A 22358-nucleotide genomic window follows, 5' to 3' on the forward strand; every position below is an offset into this window, starting at 1 on the left:
TTTTAAATAAAATTTACTCAACTGGTATCCCCCCCCCCCCCAATAGAATGGAAAAAAGCAATTGTGATTCCTATCTTTAAGAAAGGTAATAGAGATGACTCTAAAAACTATAGAGGTATCAGTATACTAAATTCCGGTTACAAAATATATAGCAGAATCTTAAATAACAAACTAATGAAATATTCCGAAAACTTTATTCTAGAGGTACAGAATGGATTTAGAAAAGGGCGATCATGTATATACTCCGCCTTTTGCCTAATATTAATAATAGAGAAAAGAAGAGAATATAATTTAGAAACACATATTGCATTTATTGACTTTGAAAAAGCATTTGACTATGTTTCTTTTAACTTTGTCAAATGCTTTTTCATATATTTTCATATATCAAAAGTATATATGAAAATAATCAAATACAAATAAGATTAAATCACGAGCTATCATATACAAGAGAGATAAACCAAAAGGTCCTACAGGGATGTCCCCTCTCAGCAACTCTTTTTAATATCTACTTAAATTAAATAATAATAAAATGGAGTAAAAATTTACACCAAGGAATTAAACTTTCACCTACAGTTAACTTAAACACTCTCCTCTTTGCAGACGACCAAATAATAATTACAAATTCTGAAGATAACTTACAGAAAGCTATTTTAAATCTAAATGAGATATCCAAAGATTATGGTATGATAATATCAACGGAAAAATCAAAAACTCTGGCCTTTAAAGGACAAGATCCAGCAAGAACTAAAATAGTATTAGATAACAAGATCTTAGAACAGGTGAATTCATTTAACTACCTAGGATGTATGATCACATATGAAAATGAAAAAGATATAAATGTAAAAATTGCAAAATATTTAAAAATAACAGGTGTAATTAACTCTATATTTAAACCAAACCTAGTTCAAAAACAAACCAGGCTAAAAGTATACAGTACATTAGCTTTACCGGTCTTAATGTATGGAAGCGAAATCTGGACAATAAAACAAAAAGACAAACAAAGATTAACAACAGCAGAAACGAAGTTTATGAGAAAAACTGCAAAGTTTACCCTATTTGATCACAAAAGAAACGAGGATATTATGAAAGAATTAAACCAAGAACCAGTAATAGAAAAAATTAAAAAATATAAACATAAATGGATGGAACACGTTCAAAGAATGAAAACAGAAAGATTACCAAAATAAGCCTTAAAGTACAAACCATTAGGAAAAAGAAAACCAGGACGTCCTCTTAAACGATTCAACGATGACTTCTAAGGCCGGAACAGGCCATGCTAGGCCTAAATCCTTGATACGTATGATGATGATGATGATGATGATGATGATGAACAAACATATAAACTCCACAGATCCACAGCCACGTGAATGGAAAGAGGATAGGGGGAAAGGGGGTATGATTGAGACGTTCAGGTAAGAAAGTAGTAGTTTTGGAGTTAATGTGGAAATTTTGTTTCATAGAATGGTAGAGGGCTGGGCTATCCCTGGAAACTGTATAATGAGGGTATGCGAAAGAGCATGAGGAGCAGGTTCTTTGCATGAAGACTGGTTGGTGAGTGGAATGAAATGTCCGATATTTTGGGCAATACTAACGCAATGAATGACTTTAAATGCAGTTTAATATCCTTTGTGTATGTGTGCTGCACCTTCCAAGATGGGTGTTATTACTCAATAGTGGTCTGGTGATAATAATAATAATAATAATAATAATAATAATAATAATAATAATAATAATAATAATAATAATAATAATAATAAACTAGACGAAGCAAGCATATAAACTTTACAGATGCGCCTATCAATTTTTTTACTTATTAGAGAAACATAAACAGGCATCCATTAACCTCTGTACCATTAGAATAGATATTGGACATACTCTGAAGTGCAAGAATGAAACTTTCATGCATGCTTTGAATTACTACCAAATTCTATGTGAAGTCAACACATTATCCCCTGAAACCAACAGAAACTCCTTACAAAGACAAGTCTCAAGGGATAGAAGACTTTACAAGTGAGTTCTACCAGGCTTTTTTCGAAACAACTAGGTATTTCTATATAGCAAACAAAGCATCAAGCACTAATAGCTTCGCAAGCAGAATGAAAACATCAGTCAACAAACTCATTCCGAAAAACGGTGATCTCTGCAAATTGATGCAAACATGGGTGCAAAACTAGTAATCATAATTGGAGACCTTAATTAACCGAACATTGATTGGTCGGTTAATTAAGGTCTCGCGTTTAGAAAAATGAAACTGCGTTTATTGAGCTGTTGCAAAACAACGTCTTCAAACAGCATGTGACAGAAGGAACTCGTGGTCAAATAGTGTTAGATTTTATTATAGCGTCAGAGGGTATTTCAGTTAAAGACGTAACTATTCTGCCTCCGGTTGGAAACAGTGATCATGCGATACTCATTTCGGAAGTTGCTAGGTTTATGAATGTTCCATTCAGAAGAAATTACATGCTGGATTAAAAAAGCAAGAAATTATGACCAACTGAAGAGTATACTGAGTTCAGCTGAATGATATAGGTTGCTGGATTGGAATAAAATCGACAGTGCATGGGAATCATTATAAAAAATACTTAAGCAATACAATATCAGAATATCTGCCAAGAGTTCTAAGAATAAATAGGGTAGGCGTCAAATGGATGTGTGATCTAACGGATCGAAGCAAGTCAATTCAAAAAAGAAAAAAAAAACGGATGATGTGGAAGAAATACCGCGTAAATAAGGATGATGTTCGTTTTGAGAATTATAACTAGCAGGCTAGAATAGTCACAACTGTTGTACGGAAAACTAAATCTGAGTATGAGAAGAAACTGGGTCTGCAAGTTAAAGATAAACCGAAGAATTCTAACATTATGCTACAAGTAAAAGAAAGAATAACTCTACTGAATGTGAACGGTATGAGGTGAATGATGTGATTGTTGAAGTAATGAGTAGCCATTTTGCAAAAAGCTATCAACCTGGTATATGTAACATTGAACTCACTGCTACCTCTTCGTTGTATTGTGAAACTCATGTGGATGAGGAAGAAGCACTGGAGCTTTTGCATAAAGTGAATAAGAATTCTGCAATAGGAACTGATGAGATACCAGCACGGATGTTAAAAGTGTCTTCAGCTGAACTGGCTGTTCCTTTGACCAATCTATATAATTTTAATATCAGAACAGGGAAGATACCACAAAAGTATGGCAATCCCATTGCGCAAGGGTGGTGTAAAGACAGTGTATCCGACTATCGACCAATCAGTATCTCAGGAGTGGTGGTGAAGATTTTGGAAAAATTGGTCAGAGCTCGCATTCAGAAATGGTTTGACAGAGAATCTCTACTATGCAACGAACAGCATGGGTTTACTAAGGGAAGGTCATGATTTAGCAACTTGCTCACATCATGTAAAATGTTACCATTGAACTAGACAAGGGGAACAGATACACCCACCATGATACTTTTTGGATTTTGCTGAGGCTTTGGACATAATACAGCACTTGTAGACTGTTACCTAAATTGGAGAATATGGGTTTGGATTATAGAATATTAGCGTGAATAAGAGGATGACTGAGTGGCAGATATCAAAAAGGGGTATATGGGGACGGAGAATCCTGAATATTCAAGATAAGCAGTGGTATGCATCAAAGATCAGTCCTTGATCCATTGTTATTCAATTCGTACATTAATGACATTGAGAAGGATTTAGCATGTGACATACAGCTATTTGCTGATGATGCAAAAATAGGTAGGGTAATCAGGAGTGCTGCTGATATGCAGTACTTGCAGAATGGTTTGAATGCGCTGGAATTGTGGGCATGGGAAAATGGTTCTCATTTCAATGTTAATAAAGGTAAGGTCTCTTTGCTGTGATTAGATATCTATATCGTATTTCATTGATGAAATTATGCGTGAAGAAACTAATGAAGCTATAGATCTTGGAATTTAATTAGACAGGAAGTTGCAGTTCCTGTCTAAGAAAATTCCAAGATCCCTACATTTTGCCATATGGCAAAAATTGTAAATACAGCTCAGAGAATAATTGCAATATGAAACGAACCTTGAAAGAAAGCGAAAGCAGGTCTTATCAAGGCCTGACAGAAAAGGTATTGATCAGACCTCACTTGGACTATTGCGTGAAAGTCTGGCCAACTGATTTCTGTGGTGATTCTGATGCAGTGGAGAGAGTACAAAGGAAAGTATTAAAAATGATATCAGGATTGTGGGATACTGATTATGAAGGCAGATTGAAAATCTAGAGGTTGTAGCGATAGTAAGCAGAAGAAAGAGAGAATGATATGATTGAGACTTACAAACGTTTGACAGGGTTACACAGAATTTCAGTAGATGGAATGTTTCATTCTATGGAGGGTGGGGAAAAGTCCCCAGGGCATCCTTCGGAATTGGAAAATAATGCTGTCAAAAGAGGGTTAGTGCTAGATTTCTCTCTCATAGAGTGGTGCTAGATTGGAATGGATTGCTGTATGGTGTTATGTGTGCCAGTAGTGTGAATAAATTCAAGAACAGGTATGATGCTCGAGCAAATAGTATAGCCTCCCACAAATAATTTCCTGACTCCTCTTAATTTTTTTCTTCTTTTTTAACTGATTGCTAAAATAGTTACACATACAATAAATATCTTCAGTGTCATTGCAACTTATAATTTTACACAATTCAGCACTGCATTTTCTACATTGTATTTCAATTAAAATTTTTTATAATATTTTTTTGCCTCTATATTATGTATTTACAACACATGTTCTTCTAATATTAACAATAAAGATTACACAGAATTTTTGAATACAGAATATACAGAATAATAATAATAATTTTTTATGTCTCAGATAAATTGCATACATAGATACAGTAATAATTATATATACACGTGTGTATATATACATACACGTATATATAATACTGTGAATAACAGATACTTGCAAGTTAATAATATTTTTAAATAATTTTTTAATTTTTTTTATTGAAATTATGATTGTATATTCTGATTGCATATTTACAACACATAATATTACATATTTACAACAGGTTTAGTTTGTTTGTTTTTTCTATATAATGTATTATATTCTTTCTTTGGGAGGGATTTCTGATTTCTTCCTCGAAGCTTAGCAGAGCTAATCTGAGGAAGATAATAGATGGCAGCAGTGGTTTGATGGTTATGTTTCTATACTGGTTGCAAGCAGGTGTTGATTTTACTGTTTGTTGGTACGTGCTTGGAAGACTTCAACTGCTATTACAGTTTAACTGTTTTTTTTTTTCTTTTGCTAAAAAAAGAAAGAGAGAGAGAGAGAGAGAAAAAAAAAACAACAGGAAATTCTCTAATTTTCATTCTTGCTATAATATTTATATAGCGCCTGTTTCAGCTCTCTTTATGTTTCTAAGTTTCTGTCGTCAAACGGCAGTTTTTTTATCATGTCAGGAACTTCTTTTACAGCACACTGTAAAAGAAGTTTCTGGTGGCTTTGCCGTGTTGATTGTTGTACTTTTATGTTATGTAGTTTGTGACTGTGGTCTTGCTATGTGATATGTTGTTCTGGTTACTCTATAGGTTGGGCTGTAGTAGTGTTTTAACATGACTGTGTAGTGGCATAAGTGTTTCACCTTAAATATTTTGGGTTGTGACCACACGTTTTGCATAAGTGTGGGTTGTTCCTGGAATATCAGTTTTATCATTTTATCTTGCACCCATTGTAGCCTGTTAAGTCTGTAGTCTGCGCAGAATGCGTATGATGTGATTGCGTATCTTAAAATGTTTTCACATAATGCTTTATAGATTAGTATTTTTATGTGGATTGGGGCAATGTCTTTTAATCTGTATAGTTTGCTTGCTATTATCCTAAGCTTGGTATGTAGGTAGTTTGTATGGCTATTCCAACTTTGATAAACATCGAAGTGAAGTCCAAGATTGCGAGATTGGTTGTGGTTTTAGGTTCTGCGCTTTGTGTATAGGAGGATGAATGTTGGATAGTGAGATATTTAGTTTCCATGGGCAGGGTTTGGGGGTTTTTGAATATCATTAGCTTTGTTTTTCCGACGTTTATTTATATATATATATATATATATATATATATATATATATATATATATATATATATATATATATATATATATATATATATATATATGTATATATATATATATATATATATATATATATGTATATATATATATATATATATATATATATATATATATATGCCGTTTTCGGTTAACCAGTTAGTGATTTGATTGATGTTGTATTGCATATTTATGTAAGTGATATATGCGTTGTTGTGAATGGACATTATGGCCGTGTCATCTGCGTACTGGAAGAGTTTACTTTTTAGGGGAAGGTGGCTTATGTCGTGTGTGTATATGTTAAATGGAATGGGAGATAGGACAGCTCCTTGTGGTACTCCACAGATTACCTGTACCTCTTTGCTGTACACTGATCCTATACGTGTGGTGTGATTTCTGTTTTTCAAGTATGATTTAAACCACTGGATTAGACGACCTCCAATTCCGATATGGGTAAGTTTCATTAACAAGGTTTTTTGTGTTAGTGTGTCAAATGCTTTTGTTAGGTCAATGAATACCACTAATGTTATTCTATTTTTATCCAATGAAGCGTTTATTAAGTCTGTGAAATCTTCCAGGAATGTTGCTGTTCCTTTATGTTTTTGAAAGCCGTATTGTGTTTTGGGTATGATTTGAAAATTTTCAATATATGTGGAGAGTTTGTGATGCACGATGCGCTCCATGATTTGGTTGATTACGAACAACGTGGCGATGAGTCTGTAATTACTTATAACGTTTTTTTTTTCATGCTTGTGTATGGGTGTGATTAATGCAGTTCGTAGTGTTTCAGGTATGTGTCCCGTTTCGAAGATTTTATTTAACAGTTTTTATATAAATGGAAGTAGGTTGGTTGAGTGTTTGTTGATGTCTTTATGTCTGATTCAATCTATCCCCGGTCCTTTGTTAGGGTTAATTTGTTGAATTGCCAGTGAGAGTTCATCTTTTGTTACTGTGGTTCCCCACAGTAACAAATAATAATAATAATAATAATTTTTTTAAGAGTTTATTATCTCTCAAATAATTACATGAATATACTAATATTTAGGCAACAATGCATCTTTTTCTTGCAAAATGGTTCAGTAAGAATTATAATTACTCTTAATATCATTATCATTTGCAGAATATTTCATTGACACAAGAGTAAAAAGTGTGTAATCGTGTTTATTATTAATGACTCACAAGTTAAACAATATTACTTATGTTGCAGTTTACATAATAATAATTTTTTAAAATTTAAATTGTAAATTAAATATATAATTTTAAACTTAAATATATAACTGAAGTATTACTATCACATTTTCTGTTTACTACTAGAATTCATTACAGAATGTTAAGTGAATAATATTAGATAAATACTACTACTGGGATGTAACTCAACTGCACCCTCGAAGCTTTGTAATTAGCTTATCTGAGGGTGATACTGGTTATATATACATATATTTGTTATTGATTTGGTTGCTGTGTTGGAAGTAGGAAGATCTTTGGGAGGTCAAATGAATGATCTGAAAGGTCGGATCAAAGTGAAATTGCCGATATATCCTGTGTTATTGCATCTGTCTTGATGGTTCACGTTCTTTTTTTATTGTGGGCTTCTTTTTGAACTATTTAGGAGGCTTTTTTCTTCACAGTGGCAACCTTTCTATATCTTCTGTGCTTTTAATTTGTATCGGCTTTGAGGTTTGTGACTTCCTTATGAATATCTTGGCATCTCTGGTCCACAAAAATTGGTAATTTGTTTCCATTTTTGCTTTTCTTGTTTGGTACAACAGATTCTGGTTGAATGGTGTTAAATACTCGGATAGGAAGATTGGTGTATTGTCTTGCTGTGCGTTCAAGTCCTTGGCAACAGGTTTTTTCTGCCTGCTGGCTTTTATGAGATTGTCTCTTGTGGACGACTTGCTCTTAAGACGAATTATGACTGGTGCAGGTCGTGGGAAGCCTTGGTTTTTGCTCTTCCTAGGAATCCGATTTACGGTCTGAATGTCGTTAAGCTGTAGGGGGATATCAATTACATGGCCTAATTTTAAAACCACGTCTCTGAGGTTTTCTGTAGGTGCAGTTTCAGGAAGACCGTTTATGACAAGATCTGTTTATGTTGTTGCTGATTTAAACGTTCGTATTGTAGTTTTAGAGAATGAAGTTCTTGACGGAGTTCGGATGTCTCTTTCATCAAATTGTGTTGCCTGTCTTTTAGTGCGTTAATGCTCATTTTAATTTCTTTTACCGTTTGCAACACTTCTATAACTGCTAAATTATTATGTTTTACCAAATCTTCATATTCGCTAGATTTTTTTGTTATTTGTTCGTTCTGTTTCTTAAAGAGTTCTTGCACAAGATCTACTAAGCTGGCTTTTATGGTCACTAGACCGTTTTCTATTAGTATACTTAAAGAGTTTAAATTATAGGACTCACCTGCGTTTTTTTGTCTGTTCAGTTCGTCATCTGATTTTCCCTCCCGTATAATCGGCTGCATCGTAGGTGGCTGCCTTACGTGCGTTTCTTTGTTCCTCATGCAGATTACACACTTCCATTCCTCACGTGTTACATCGGGTTCATATTTATGTTGCCCAGTTGTTTCTGAAAAGCCGGCATATTTTAAGTGCAGAATCCTACTGCATTTCGTACAAGTTATATTATTTCCGTTGGACGATAATTCCTCCAGGCATTTGATACATTTCATGACTCACCTTTCTTCCCTTAGGCAGTGAGGCGTGATTATAAAATGGCGACGTGGTTTGTTCTTCGCTGGTTGTTGACCACGGTCCTCTCTGTTCCCTTTTCAACACTTCAAAATTTGGTTTCTTCTTAGCCGATCTCGTTGAATTTTATATCACTCTCTTCGGCGTGAAAAGTAGGGTTACTTGGGAGCACTTTCAACTTAAAACAGGAGTTGGAACCACTTTAAAACTATAAAAAACTGGAATAATAATAATAATAATAATAATATCGAAAGTCATCGCTAACAGGATTAAACCAGTCTTGAACTCAAGTTTGGAAGGACATTCCTGTGCCATCAGAAACTGGGATATCCATGCATCAAACAAATACTTGGAAAATGGGCCATATTACGTGCCACATCATAGATCCAGGGGAAACGAATAAACATCAACCAAATAGCTTTCCGAGTTCTCTAGCACACACTAAATATTACTGTTTCAAATTTTTTTTCAAAAAATACAATCGAAATCACTTCGATTTTATGGAATAAACCTAACTGCTCATTCATACGCCAAGCTCTGTCTACCTGTTCATATGTTAGAGCGCTGCTTAGTTTCAGACTATGATGTAACACCTTTTGTATTTCATGCTTTATCAACATGGAATGTCAAAAAAGGCTGCATAAACAGACCTGCATCTTGTACCAGAAGTCTCCTCCTCTCTACTGCCCTAAAAATGACATCAACCACATGATCATATATCTGACCTCTGACAGAGATGCAATTGAAGGAAAAGCCTAGACCTATGGAACACTGTAAAAGCAGTCTCACTTACTACAATGTTCAGGAAACCTCCTTTAAAACAGCATAAAAGAACTCTCACAACAGAAAAGCAGCAGCTCTTCTTTCTTCATGGAGTTGGTGTATTGTGAGGGTTGTAGGAGACATTTTATCCCTATACCTAAAAATGCACTTTCCCTTATCTCTGGCAACACTGAAATATGAGAACCAAGCTGAAGAGATGGATATCGTCGAATCTATATTTCAGATGGCCATGCCGGAAATTATATCTAATGCAGGCTTTCAACAATCAAAAACAGAATGCTTAATTCGAATTATGCTTTACAATTCGGATTCTACAACCAATATTCACAAGTACATGCAATCCTAATCTAAAGGACAAATCAAATAACTTCACAAGAGAACCTTCATCTGAACATATATCCCTTGATTGAGATGCTGAGATACAGTTGAGATTGTGGATAATGCTCTATAGTGTGGTAAAGACAGACTAAGATAAAACTCATCCTTACCACACTATGCAAATTTAACCTCGATTTATCAGAAAATTGTCTCTTCTGCAACCGAAGCAGAACATTCCAGCATGTCAAACTGGAGAGCCTCGTTACTGCCTCTTGAACGTTCGTATCGGGAACTGTAGTCCTAACTTGCGGTCATCTACATTCTGAATAAGAATACCTCAACCTTTTAAACGAACAGTAGAGAAACCATTGAATCTGCAATTATCTCGTCATTACTATGAAATTAGAGATATACCGTTTTCCTGTGAAAATCACTAGGCCGCATCTTCACAAGACAGGTGTAGATGAATTAACCTCCTGCTCGTTTTCTTCAAGAACATCATCATCATCATCATCAACACAAAGGAGAAGGAACAACACACTTGATCTCTTCCTCAAACACTAGAATGAAAGAAATTATCTGGCTGAGCAGGATAACAGCAGCACAATCCACTTTAAACATATGATCTCCCCCTTTCAAAAAAAGAGAAAATCAGCTAATGTCTTTCATTCCCATATAAGGAGGAGGTGAAGCCGTTTTTTTATTCCTGTAAAAGGAGTAGGTGAAGTCGTTTTAGCCCTTTTTGCAGACTGAGGGGACAGTTCAATCTCAACCGGTAGCTAATCAGAGAGAGCTGGCCCAAGACTATCACTAATTATACATAATCTCCGGCGGAGAGAGGCGGTTGAAAAGTATGGCCATCTCGTTTTCCCTAATCCTAACACAACGTTTTTACTGTATGAAAATAGTGTGGGTTTTAAGGTCGATTTTCTTGAGTTTCCGGGACGAAAAGCACGATTAGTATCTTTGTCGGTGAAACTGATAGACTGACTAGGAAACCTGTCGAAAAAAGGCTTAGTATATATATACAGTATATATATATATATAATGTGTGTGTGTGTGTGTGTGTGTGTGTGTGTGTGTGTGTGTGTGTGTGTGTGTGTGTGTGTGTGTGTGTGTGTGTGTGTGTGTGTGTGTGTGTGTGTGTGTGTGTGTGTGTGTGTACAGGGTGGATATAATTAAAGGGATAGTGTTCAGAGCCCTGTAAAGAAAATGTATTAGACAAAATTCAACCAAACGTAATGTAAGTACACTCTGGAAAATGCGAATTTGACTTACAGAAGATAAAAAATGGTATAAAATTCTGCCACCAGGAGGTGGTAGAACTGTAATGGCTAGAATCGACTACAGGTTAGTTAGCTGGTCTCATACAGAAGTAGAGGGTTTTTTCACCTGAAAACTTGGGTTTTTCGTTCCTCAAAACAGGCAAACTGGCCCCATGAACACACATGGATTTCTTTTTTTTTTAATATTCTAATAAAACAAGATTTTTTGACCTTTTTTTTTTCAGAATACAATCCATACTAAAATACAACTCGATTATCTTCTAGAAAATATAAGTGTCTAATATGGATTTACAGTCATGAATACTGCTTTTAGGGGATGCAGAAGATGAGTGACGAAGCAGTTACATTAAAATTCTTCGTAAGCCCCTCATTAGGGGATTTTACCCGTCCTAAAATGGATGGACGAGATGAATCGATCAATGGCTAGAAAAGACACAACAAATCAATGTTCGTGTTCGTATAACTTAAAGATGTGGTTCAATATATCCTCCTTTGAGATGTTCTAAGAACTGCATTCTGAGAATGACATTTTCTACAGCAGATCGCAACAGATTTGCATCGATTTGCCTCACATGCGGTATTATTCTGTTTTTCAATCTTCCTAAATCAGGAGCATATTCTTCATACACGCCACATTTCATATGGCCCCACAAACAAAAGTCACAAGGAGTTGAGATCAGGCGAACGAGATAGCCATGCTGTGGGAAAATGCACGATTAATTACTGTGTTCTGTGAAGTGTTATTGTAATATTCGCTGTACCGGCAATCCAATGTGAGGTGGTACTGCATCCTGCATAAATAATATGGTAGTCAAGGCATCTTTGCTGCTGCTGTTATGGAATAACAAAGTTGTCCAGCATCTCTTAATACCTAAGAGCAGAGGCGGTACAAGTCACTGATCCTCCTGTCGGGCGAAGTTCTTCGAAAAAGTACAGACCGATGAAAAACGATCCAGTGAAACCACAGCACACTGTTACTTTCGATTAGTGTAAACGGGTATGATGAACACATGAGGGTTATTCGCAGCCCAAATGCAGCAATTTTGTGAGTTAATACTACCATTCAGATAAAAATGTGCATCGCCACTCCAAGAGATCTTTCACGGCCATGCATCATCCACCTCCACCGAGCTAAGAACGTCAGTGTAAACTGCAGTCGAGTTTCCTTATCACATGAAACAAACGTTGAATATGGGAAGGACCTCAGAATTTGACGCAGAATTTTCCAGGCAGTTGAGTATAGTATGTCCACTTGCGTTGACATTGCTCGAGCACTGCTGGACTTTGGTGCGTTATGATTCCGTGTTCCATGAAGGTAGTTGCAAGTTTGTCAACTTGTTGGGAATAATTCGTTTGCACTTTCGTCCTGTCCTCATTTCTGAAGTTCTGCGATTTTCAAATCATAAAATCATTTTTTTAAGATTTATTATTGTCATTAGACCTTTTCTCCTATTCTTCAAACGCCAGAATTATCGAAGCGCGGTATTTGCGTGACCATGTGTTTTGATAGTGAAGCTTGACTAGCAACTCATATTCCGGTGAGCTGAGATGCATAGCACTTCACTCTTATGAGAATGTCGAATATACGTTTCTGTCTTATATCCATCAACTTGTCAGTAGAAACAGTGAAATTATAGGAATATCACGAGATTCTAGCGGCAATTGTCCGCTGGTCGCAGATTTTTTTTTTTTTTTTGGTCTGCAGATCAAAACTTAATGTTCCAGACTGGACTTACATTTCGTGCGATATATTTTTCTCTACATATATGAGATTTTCTCCGAATATCTCATATATATATATAAGAAATGAAATATATGTTTACTCAATGTGATATATAACATCTACAACTATCGGTAGAATGTCGGTTCGAATAAAGCATTAAAAACGGTAGATTAAGAGATTAATCTTTCAAGACAGGTTTCGTAGTGCATGGAAGTTTTTCTGTCATCCTGGAAAACAAGAGTTAGGATATCTGCTAGACAAATCGTTTAATTTTATCCCTTAGTTCATCAAGATGTGAAGGCGGATCATGGTGGAATACACAATCCTTCAACATACTCCAAACGAATACATCAAGTGATGTGAGATCAGGAGAACATAAGGGGTACGGGAATTCTGTGAACCTCGAAATGAGCCTCCCAGGGAGGTGTTCTAATAAATTAGCTCTAGAAACAGGTGATGTGCGACAGGTTGCTCCGTCCTGTTGGAATACCTGTAAACGAAAAGAAATGTTTTTTTTTTTTTAAGACACATCCTATGCAAATCCTGGGTGAACGGCACCAACACATTCTCAATGTAGCGTTAGTTATTCAAGGTGACCGTTACATCATTCTTTTCAATAAAGTACAGTCCAATTATGCCATGGCTAAAAACTGCACACCAGGTTGTGATCTTCTCGCTTTGAAGAGATTTCTCTTGTACAAATTTAGGTCTCGAGACACCAAGAAATTTGTAGGTTCGTCTGTTTACATCACAACTTAGATGAAAATGCACTTCGTCCGAGAACCAGACATTATGGAAGAAGGACGGATCTTCAAAGGCATTGGCCAGCACGCATGTACAGTAGTCCTACTGTTTAGGGTAATCCGTTGCTGTTAAACCCCGACGTTGCTGTTAAACCCCAATGATGCACGAAAATGCACACAGCTCTGTGCGGATTTCCTCTAGTAACCGTTTCGGTCTCCCAAGCTTTGCCGCTGTTCGGCATTAACTGCGCTTCACTGTTACACTTGCTATAGGACATACCCAGGATTCTCATTTTAATTGGCAGTTCGTGCTCTGCCTTTTGCAGCATAATCCAGTACTTAGAAATAAAGCAATTATGACACTATCGCTCGTGGAAATCTCACGGAAACGATGAACAACTGCTCACAGACATGTCGTAGGAATGCTCAGCGATAAACGTCCTACGCAACTACATTTAGCTTGAGCTAAATGTAGTTGCGTAGACTCTACACGCTATTCTATTAATGTGCATGAATCCGAACGCTATATCCAATAGCAGGTGTACTACAGGAAGTGTCGAAATCCAATACTTTTTTTTTCACTAAGAGGATTATGAAATGAAACTGGCCGACGCAAGTTAAAATCAACCCACATGAATTTTATTCGCTGTGCTGCGAGCAAAAGAAAAAAAATGAATATGGATGAATAATATTAGTGAATACAGATGGCACTCTTGTAATTCTATGAGATTGTTCAAATAATGAGTTCCGTTTTACTAAGATATATCAACTTGGCATATGTAAGATGACGCACAGTTCTATTATTACTTTGAATGAAGAGATAGAGGTGAAGGAGAATGAGAATGAGATTAAAAGTTGTTTCATAACCTGGATGCCAATTAGTAATAGGGCTAAGTGGGATATCAGAACGTGTGCTAAAGGAATGTTTGGACCTTTCCCTTGTTCCGAAAACAACGGAACAAGGGAAAAGGGCCTTTGGTCCTTGGCTCTTGTTCCGTTGTATTACTGATCCATAAGTATCTTAGAAGTGGTGGTGAAGATTTTCTTGACGTTGATAAGAACTTGCACATAGAAATAGTTAGACAAACAAAATATACGTAGTAAAGAACAGTATGGGTTTACTAAAGGTAGGTCATGCTTTAGCAAAATGCGACTGTTGAGTTGGATAAAGGGAATGGCTACACTATTTCTCTGTTAGACTTTGCTGAGGGAGTTGATAGGATACCACATAAAAGCCTGTTGCATAAACTGGAGAATATAAGATTGGAATATAAAGTATTGACTTGGAAAAGTGGGTGGCTGACTAATGTGTTTCAGAAAGCGGTAGATGGTGGGTGTGAATCTATCAAATTTATGGCGGCCATTGGTGTACGCCAGGACTCAGTCCTTGGACGATTGTTATTCAATCCATATGTTAACGATTTCTGGAAGACCTAACAGGAGACCTTCAATTATTTGCTAATGATGCAAAGCTAGTCATTGCAATCAGATATAGTACTGATATATAGTGACTACAGAATTATTTAATTGGCTGTGTCTTTCTTTCATTCATTGTTGGTAAGTGTGAGGTATCTACTTTGGCTTAATGAGATTTCCAGTAGCATGTTATATTGGTGGGAGTATGTTGCGAAATTTGCTGAGGCTAGAAAACATAGCGTTATGCTGGTTAGGAAACTGAAGTTCAAAGTTCAGATTGCAAAATTTGCAAATACAAAAAAAAAAAAAAAAAAAAAAAAAAAAATCAGCTAACGCCTTTTTATTCCCGTATACGGGGAGTAGGCGAGGCCATACAACTCAAAATATTATTATTGTTGTTATTATTATTATGTGACACCTGCCAGGAGTCCAAGGACTCATCGCGGGGAAACACTCTCTGTTTTACTTCGCTGCACACATCTGTTTCCCCGAGTACTTAATTCTCCTACTACACACAACCATCAACTCCATACACCGAACATCAACACCACCAACAACAGTGTTTTTTGTCAGGAAATTGTTTATGTTCTGATAACTGCCATGTTCAAACGAACATTGACATCTAAGGATAAGAAAATAATTTTGTCTCTTTACAAGACCTTGATACAACTACACCTGGATTACTATACACAGATTTGGTCTCCTGGGGTTCTGAGAAGATAAAGAATTACTGGAAAAGATACAAAGTGTAACAAGATGATATCAGATTGTGAAATGTAGAGTATGAGGACATATCAAGTGGACTGCAGACGCTGGTAAACAGCAGGCAGAGGGGTGATACAGTATGACGGAGTTCTATAAACTTCTGAAATAGTGTTATAGGTTACCAACTGATGAAATGTTTTGCCATGTGGAAGGTGGGGAACAGGCCTAGGACTCATCTGTGGAAGCTAACTTTGTTTGTTCTTAAGAAAGAAGTGAGAGCTACGTTTTCTTTCACTGGGCAGCAGAGACAGCTCGTGCATAGGCACTGCGGAACTGCAGCACCCCGAATTTTTCTCCATACAAAAATATACTTATTAATTTATTTATATTTGCTTGCAATATTTAATTTTATCATCGACAATCCTATACAATTCTCTTATGTTGTATAAAAATAATAAAAATCCATCTTGTAGCACTTAGGAGGGCGAAGGATGTTAGCAGCACTGTGTTTACCACAGTATCATATTGCTTCGCGCGCAAGCATATGCACGTCATCGTGAAATGCGAGCTATTAGCGTAATGCGGCACCGTCCGTCGCGCAGTTTCACTGTTGTTTGCCAGTAAACTGCATATATACTGCTAGTTCGTAGTTCTTATCGTGTTTATTCCATCTCTATTTAAATATTTGAACATTACAATTAAAGACGTAACATTTGTTATTTTTTTTTTATTTTAGAACATTATTGGGGTTATGATAATGGATTTTATTTTTAACTAATTTTGAATTATATTAAACTGCATAATTTTATCGATAATAAACAATATTTTTTCATGAAACAAAACAAGAAGAATGGATTTTATTTTTAAGTAATTTCAAATTATACGAAACTGTATAATTTTATCGATACCAAAAATATTTTTCATGTTTAATTTTTTAAAAAAATTTTTACCATAATTTTGATATTTTATCCAAATACGTATACACTATACTTACAGTGTGTATGTATATTTCGAAAGTTATACCCCCACGATTTCAAGCCACGAGCCGCCACTGCTGGGAAGTGAGTGAGTAGAACAATTTGCCTGTTGAATCATATAATTCCACATATCCCACTCTCTTTCTCTGTGGTGCGTACACATGACCATTCACATTTCGTAATACGTGACCTCTCTTACCCACCAGAGTCAGAGCGAATATTTCATTTACTACCATATTCTCTATATCATGAAGGCTTGGAGTTATATCTGACTCCTTTCTATTAGTTGTAATGTAAAGTGATGGTTCCTAAGGTCTGATTCGTTCTCACTCCTGACTGAGTGAGTAAAAACTCACTTGTCTACTGCTTTTTTTTCCTTTCCAGACATATTGCCATGGTTAAAGTTGCCTATGATTATAAACTTTGGCATGACTGCCAGTCATATTTTCTAGCCATCTTGTATATCTCCACGTCCTTTAGCACTCCTGATTTCACTTATTACATTTCATGCTGACTGCATCACTTTATTGCGATATTATTAAAAAATATTTTATTTCCTTCTTCAGTCGTCCAATTCCATTCCAATTACAACAAAACTTGCAAGTGTTGCAAGTCTAGCTGATCCTGCACGTAGTGCAAGACCAAAGCAACTCATAGTAAAAGAATAAGCTCTGATCACTAATCTTAATATTTACTCTTAATGCAAAGCACATCTCCTGGAGGAGATGTATGATGCTTTGTATTAAAGGCAAGGGGCCACTACCCAGACCGGTTTCGACCTTTATTGAGGTCTCATCAGTGGGAGTCAGGCTAGAAATACCAAGATTTTAGTAATACAGAGCTTATAAGTATTTTACCAGAACAAGTTACCATAAGGTGTTTTAATCTTATTAAATAAAAATCTCAGGAGGAGAGATGGATGTAGAAAGTATTTTACCTTGGGTATAATAAATGTTAATGATACCAAGTTTTTTCTTGTTGTTTGTTGTTTGTTTGCTTGCTTGGGAAATGGAGTAAAACCAGGATATATATATATATATATATATATATATATATATATATATATATATATATATATATATATATTCCCATATTCCAATATATTCCCACTTAAATGAAATGTAACTGATACAGAAAATACTGAAAAAGGCCCCTGCTTCCTTGAATAATCATTTCAGCAGAAAGAGCATAAGATATCAATCTTTCGAAGTCTTTTCAGTTAATATTGTGCGATGTGGTGTCGCCATTTACAGTTTTTAGAAAAGCCTTTCATTACTGTTCATTTAATATTTGTATGCCAGGAGTCAACAGTGGTTTTCACGTTGTTGGGCTGTTTATTTCAGCCTTTTTCCAGAAAGTGATCACTTTGTCAAAAGGTGTCGCTAATGAATCCACCAACCTAAGTTATCGCGACTGGCTTTAGTGGTGTTAAAGTTGTCGATCTTTTGAATAAAGTGTTAAAAAAACTATAAACATGTCGAATCCAAATGCGATTTCAAGTCAGGTGCAGTCAACTGCTGGCGCAGTTCCTGTTTTAAATGAAAAAGGCGAGTATACGATTTCTGTACAACTTTTTTGTTGAAATTTGAATATATCAGTCATGAAATTAATGGCGTTTGGAATGTTAGTTATGGAGCATACGTCGCATTTTTGTTGTGTAAACTACTATATGTACATCATCACTATAGTTTATTCAAGTATGAATAGGGAAACATATATACAAAAATATGCATATAGTGACAACTTATGGAGATGAAGTATTAAAGGAAGATGGACCAAGTTGATTTGCTATGTACACCCATGCATATATACCTACATTTGTAATATATATCCAACAAACATTAGTGCTAAATTTAGAGTTCAGTGACACTTTAGTGTTTTTTTTTGCCATAATGTCCAATGATTTTTCTATATCCTACATTTGGGAGGGAGTGCTATAGCCATTATAAAGCAACTAATGCTATGATCCCAGTGATTTGAGGAAGACTCTGCTACCATTTTGAGACCTGCTAATTCATCCTCAGTTGAAAGGCCCTTATAAACATTTATCAAAAGACTTCTGACTAAAATTAAAAAAAAAAAATTCTTTAGGTTTACTGTAATGGGTGATATAAAATGCGATGTGATATGTCAACACAATTGGTAAGATGCAGCAATGCTGAGCTGATCACAAAGTGACAATAAATAATTTTAGTATCTGAAAATTATTATTACATGACACCTCCAAGGACTCATTGCAGGAGGAGGGCACGTTACTCCAATCCACTACACACATCTAACCATCTCCCTTATTACTGAATTCTCTTGCTACACACAGCTACCATCAACTCCATCTACTGTCCATCACCAACATATTTTCTGTCTATAATTTACTTGTGTTCTGAAGGCCAATTTGCCTGTAAGCAGGATGAAAAACTTGACTTTCCAGGAGAAAAAAACACTGCTGCATCCATATGAGATCAGCTATCTCTGCCTCAAATGAAAAAGCCCATATAAAGATTCCTTTCATAATGATGATAATCGAACTTAGGAGGCAGTATACCATCATTCTACCAGTTGTGCTAATATGGAAAGGGATACCTCAATGTGAACTCATATTTTTTAATTCTCAGGACATGAAAAATCTTGGGCAGTAATACAGACAATGGTGTCAAGAAATACCAGATACATGCTACTAAATCTCTGGCCTGCAGCTCTCAAAAAGATCACCTGGCCTTTTAAAGTCAGTGAAATCCAAACATTATTCCTCCAGACCAGAGTATACTCATAGCAGTACCACACACACAGAATGAGCCATTCTGGTATACCAAGAACTGTACTGTCAACTAAAGTACATATTACATTTTACATGAACTCAAAAAGTGTCAGTAGCATTATGAAACTGATAGTTTTCAATATTGCTGTTTTTAAGGGAATCTTTCAGTTATTTTTTGACATTTGTTTTTTTCTTAAATATATATATATATATATTTAAAAAAAAAAAATTTTTTTTTATTTATATATATATATATATATATATATTCATTTTTCTAAATTAACTGACTTAAAACCCGAGAATTATAACACAATGACATTTATTTGAAAAAAACGCAACATGTTTCGTCAAGAATGACTTCATCAGGCGATAAGAACATAGAAAGATATTAAAAGACACTGAAATTAACATTGACACACTCTAAAGCCATAATATTCGATTGTAAATTACAGTTATTATGAGCTTGAACTACAGTCCGAGTTAAAGTTCTATTGTTGTACACCTGTGCGTGTGTTGAATCATGCGATCTCCAGTATCTAATAGTAGAGTTGAAAGAGTCAGGCAAATTATAGCTAAGATTATTATTCAAATGAAAAGGGTCCAAGGTGATTTCTTTTGACTCGACAATGCGGCGCTCTACCTCATGGCAGATGTGTAGGTTTGAAGTTGATGTCCAATTTATTTTATGTTGGTGGCTTTCGTTGTTCGTGTTTATTGAAAGCAGGACATGGCCTGACAGAGCAGTTGCTCTGGTTCTTTTATAAGCAATGTCGCGCTGGTGCTCTTCGAGAGGTAGTAAGATAGATTTCTCTGTCTGCCCATAGTGTGTGTATATATATATATATATATATATATATATATATATACATACAAAACTTAATGTAAACTAACAAAGAAGTACCACTGTTTTACACTTTTAGTCAGCAGCCACCAAAGTAAAGTTAATCCCATTGCCCATACCAACTGATCAGTGGAGGCGCTGGTGAAGGGGAAGGAAAATATTTGTTTTTGTAGTTGAAACATCAGTTAGAAATTTACATAAATTGAGAATCTGCATTTTTCTGTAATTCAATTTCCTGTTTTACAATTAGTGTAATTATTACTTGTCACCTCTGTGTAGTGCATTCATTAGCAGAGGCATTTTGCTTACTGTCCTCTTTTCATTAAATGTAGTTTTGTTGTTCATTGTTTGTATTATCAGGCCAGTTTGCCAGCATTGTATTGTGGGATGAAAAAATCAGGTTTCTGAAGAAAAGATAATGCCACCTTCATCTACATAGCTATTTGAAAAAAAAGAAAGAAAAAGTCTTTATAAAAGTTCATCATGGAATGATGAGAGTTGAATCTAGATTCACAGTACAGTCATGAAGTAATTTTGTCCCTTTAGTATTAGTGTGTTATAGAGAGGCTTATATGCTGGTTAAACATGATAACTAATAATTAAGGAATTGACAGCGTACACTAGAAATATAAATTAAATAAACTTTAATATATACTTTCCGATTTGTCATACTTTGGCCAAACAGGCAGGACAGCAAATATCAGAATCTCTGAACACAAGGATTACATCCGATTTCACCAGTACAGCCACTCTGGGCTTGCAGACCACACTCTGGATACTCGCCACAGAATAAGATGGAAGAAAGCCACAGTAATACACCGCAGCAAGTTCAAATATGAAAGACTATTCATGGAATCAGCCTCAGCCCTTAGGAACATGCCAAACCTCAACAAATTTGGATGCATGAGACTGCCCCAAATTTGGGAAACATTTATTAAAAGAACTTCAGCCCAAAGGCCAAGAACTACCAATATAGCCCGCCAGGGGGCACCATCAGGACTTTAGGAAAACGTTAGCTTCCTAGCTTCTGTTCTCATTTGCTGTTATGTAGTACTTGTGTGCACTTGTCTTTGTAATAAGTTCCCAAGAAGATGGCAACTTGACGTTTGCCGAAATATCGGAAAGTATATATTAAAGTTTATTTAATTTATATTTCTAGTGTATGCTGTCAATTTCTTAATTATTAGTTATCGGTATTAGTGTGATTTTGTTGGAACTCATAACTTCTATCTTTTAAGTTAGAAAATCTTTTAAGTTTTATGTTAGCTTGCTAATAACATTGCATACAACACTCATGTAGCATTTCTTAGCAAAGTGAGTTTTGCCAGTTGTTAACAAAATACCTTATACGTAAGGTCCCAGTTGTATCTCTAATTGCCATTCATTTGCAGAATTTAGGTAGTTCTTTGAGCATTATGAAGTCAGTAACTTTTAATTCATAGCCTTTTTTAATTGCTGCATCCTTGATTATATTTTCTGCATTGTATTTTCTGTAATGCAGAAAATTATTGCTGGGGAAACCTCTTATGCATGTTATGACAAGATACAAAGAAAGACATTTTCTTTACAAAAAAAAAAAAAAAAAATTTAAATCTCTGCTTCTACTATTCAGTTGTCCAATCTCTTGCATGTTAAATGACTTGGAATAGCAGATCACTTTGTGTGTGTGTGTGTAGTAATAATTGGAGCTAAGTTATGTCTCTCAGTATTGGTTTTTTATATCACTTGAAAGAGTCAGAAATCCTGCTTTCTTTTAAATTGTGATATTTTATTTTCTATTATATGCACACTTACAATGTTATTGGTGTAACAGATGTTAAGATAAGAAATTTAGTTAAAAGATGGTGGGAATGAATGAATGAAATTATTTTTTTATTATTTTTTTAGGTGAGGTGTCTATGCAAAAGGTTAAAGTGCATAGATATGTCTCTGGAAGACGGTAAGTATTACTGATATATTTATAGATGAATTTCTTTTTCATGTTGATGCCATTATACTGAACATTATGAAATTGTATTTTTGAAGAGACTTTTATGGCCTTTTTCAGAAAAA

At 35.3% G+C, this 22358-nt stretch overlaps 1 protein-coding gene across 1 annotated transcript in view; it reads left to right on the top strand.

Moving 5' to 3' along the window:
• The first annotated feature begins 18100 nt into the window (after positions 1-18100).
• The window catches only part of LOC150108702 (microfibrillar-associated protein 1-like), a 92147-nt gene continuing 87889 nt past the window's right edge, over positions 18101-22358 (top strand). Inside the window, exons 1-2 of the mRNA XM_090390510.1 lie at positions 18101-18257; positions 22194-22245. Coding sequence (XP_090246636.1) covers positions 18185-18257; positions 22194-22245 — 125 coding nt within the window. The 5' untranslated portion in view covers positions 18101-18184. The remainder of the gene's footprint in view (positions 18258-22193; positions 22246-22358) is intronic.

Source organism: Typopeltis vanoorti, chromosome 3 (genome assembly GCF_054136105.1).
Source record: "Typopeltis vanoorti isolate ZY-2024b chromosome 3, IOZ_Tvanoo_1.0, whole genome shotgun sequence".
Lineage (NCBI taxonomy): Eukaryota > Metazoa > Arthropoda > Arachnida > Uropygi > Thelyphonidae > Typopeltis > Typopeltis vanoorti.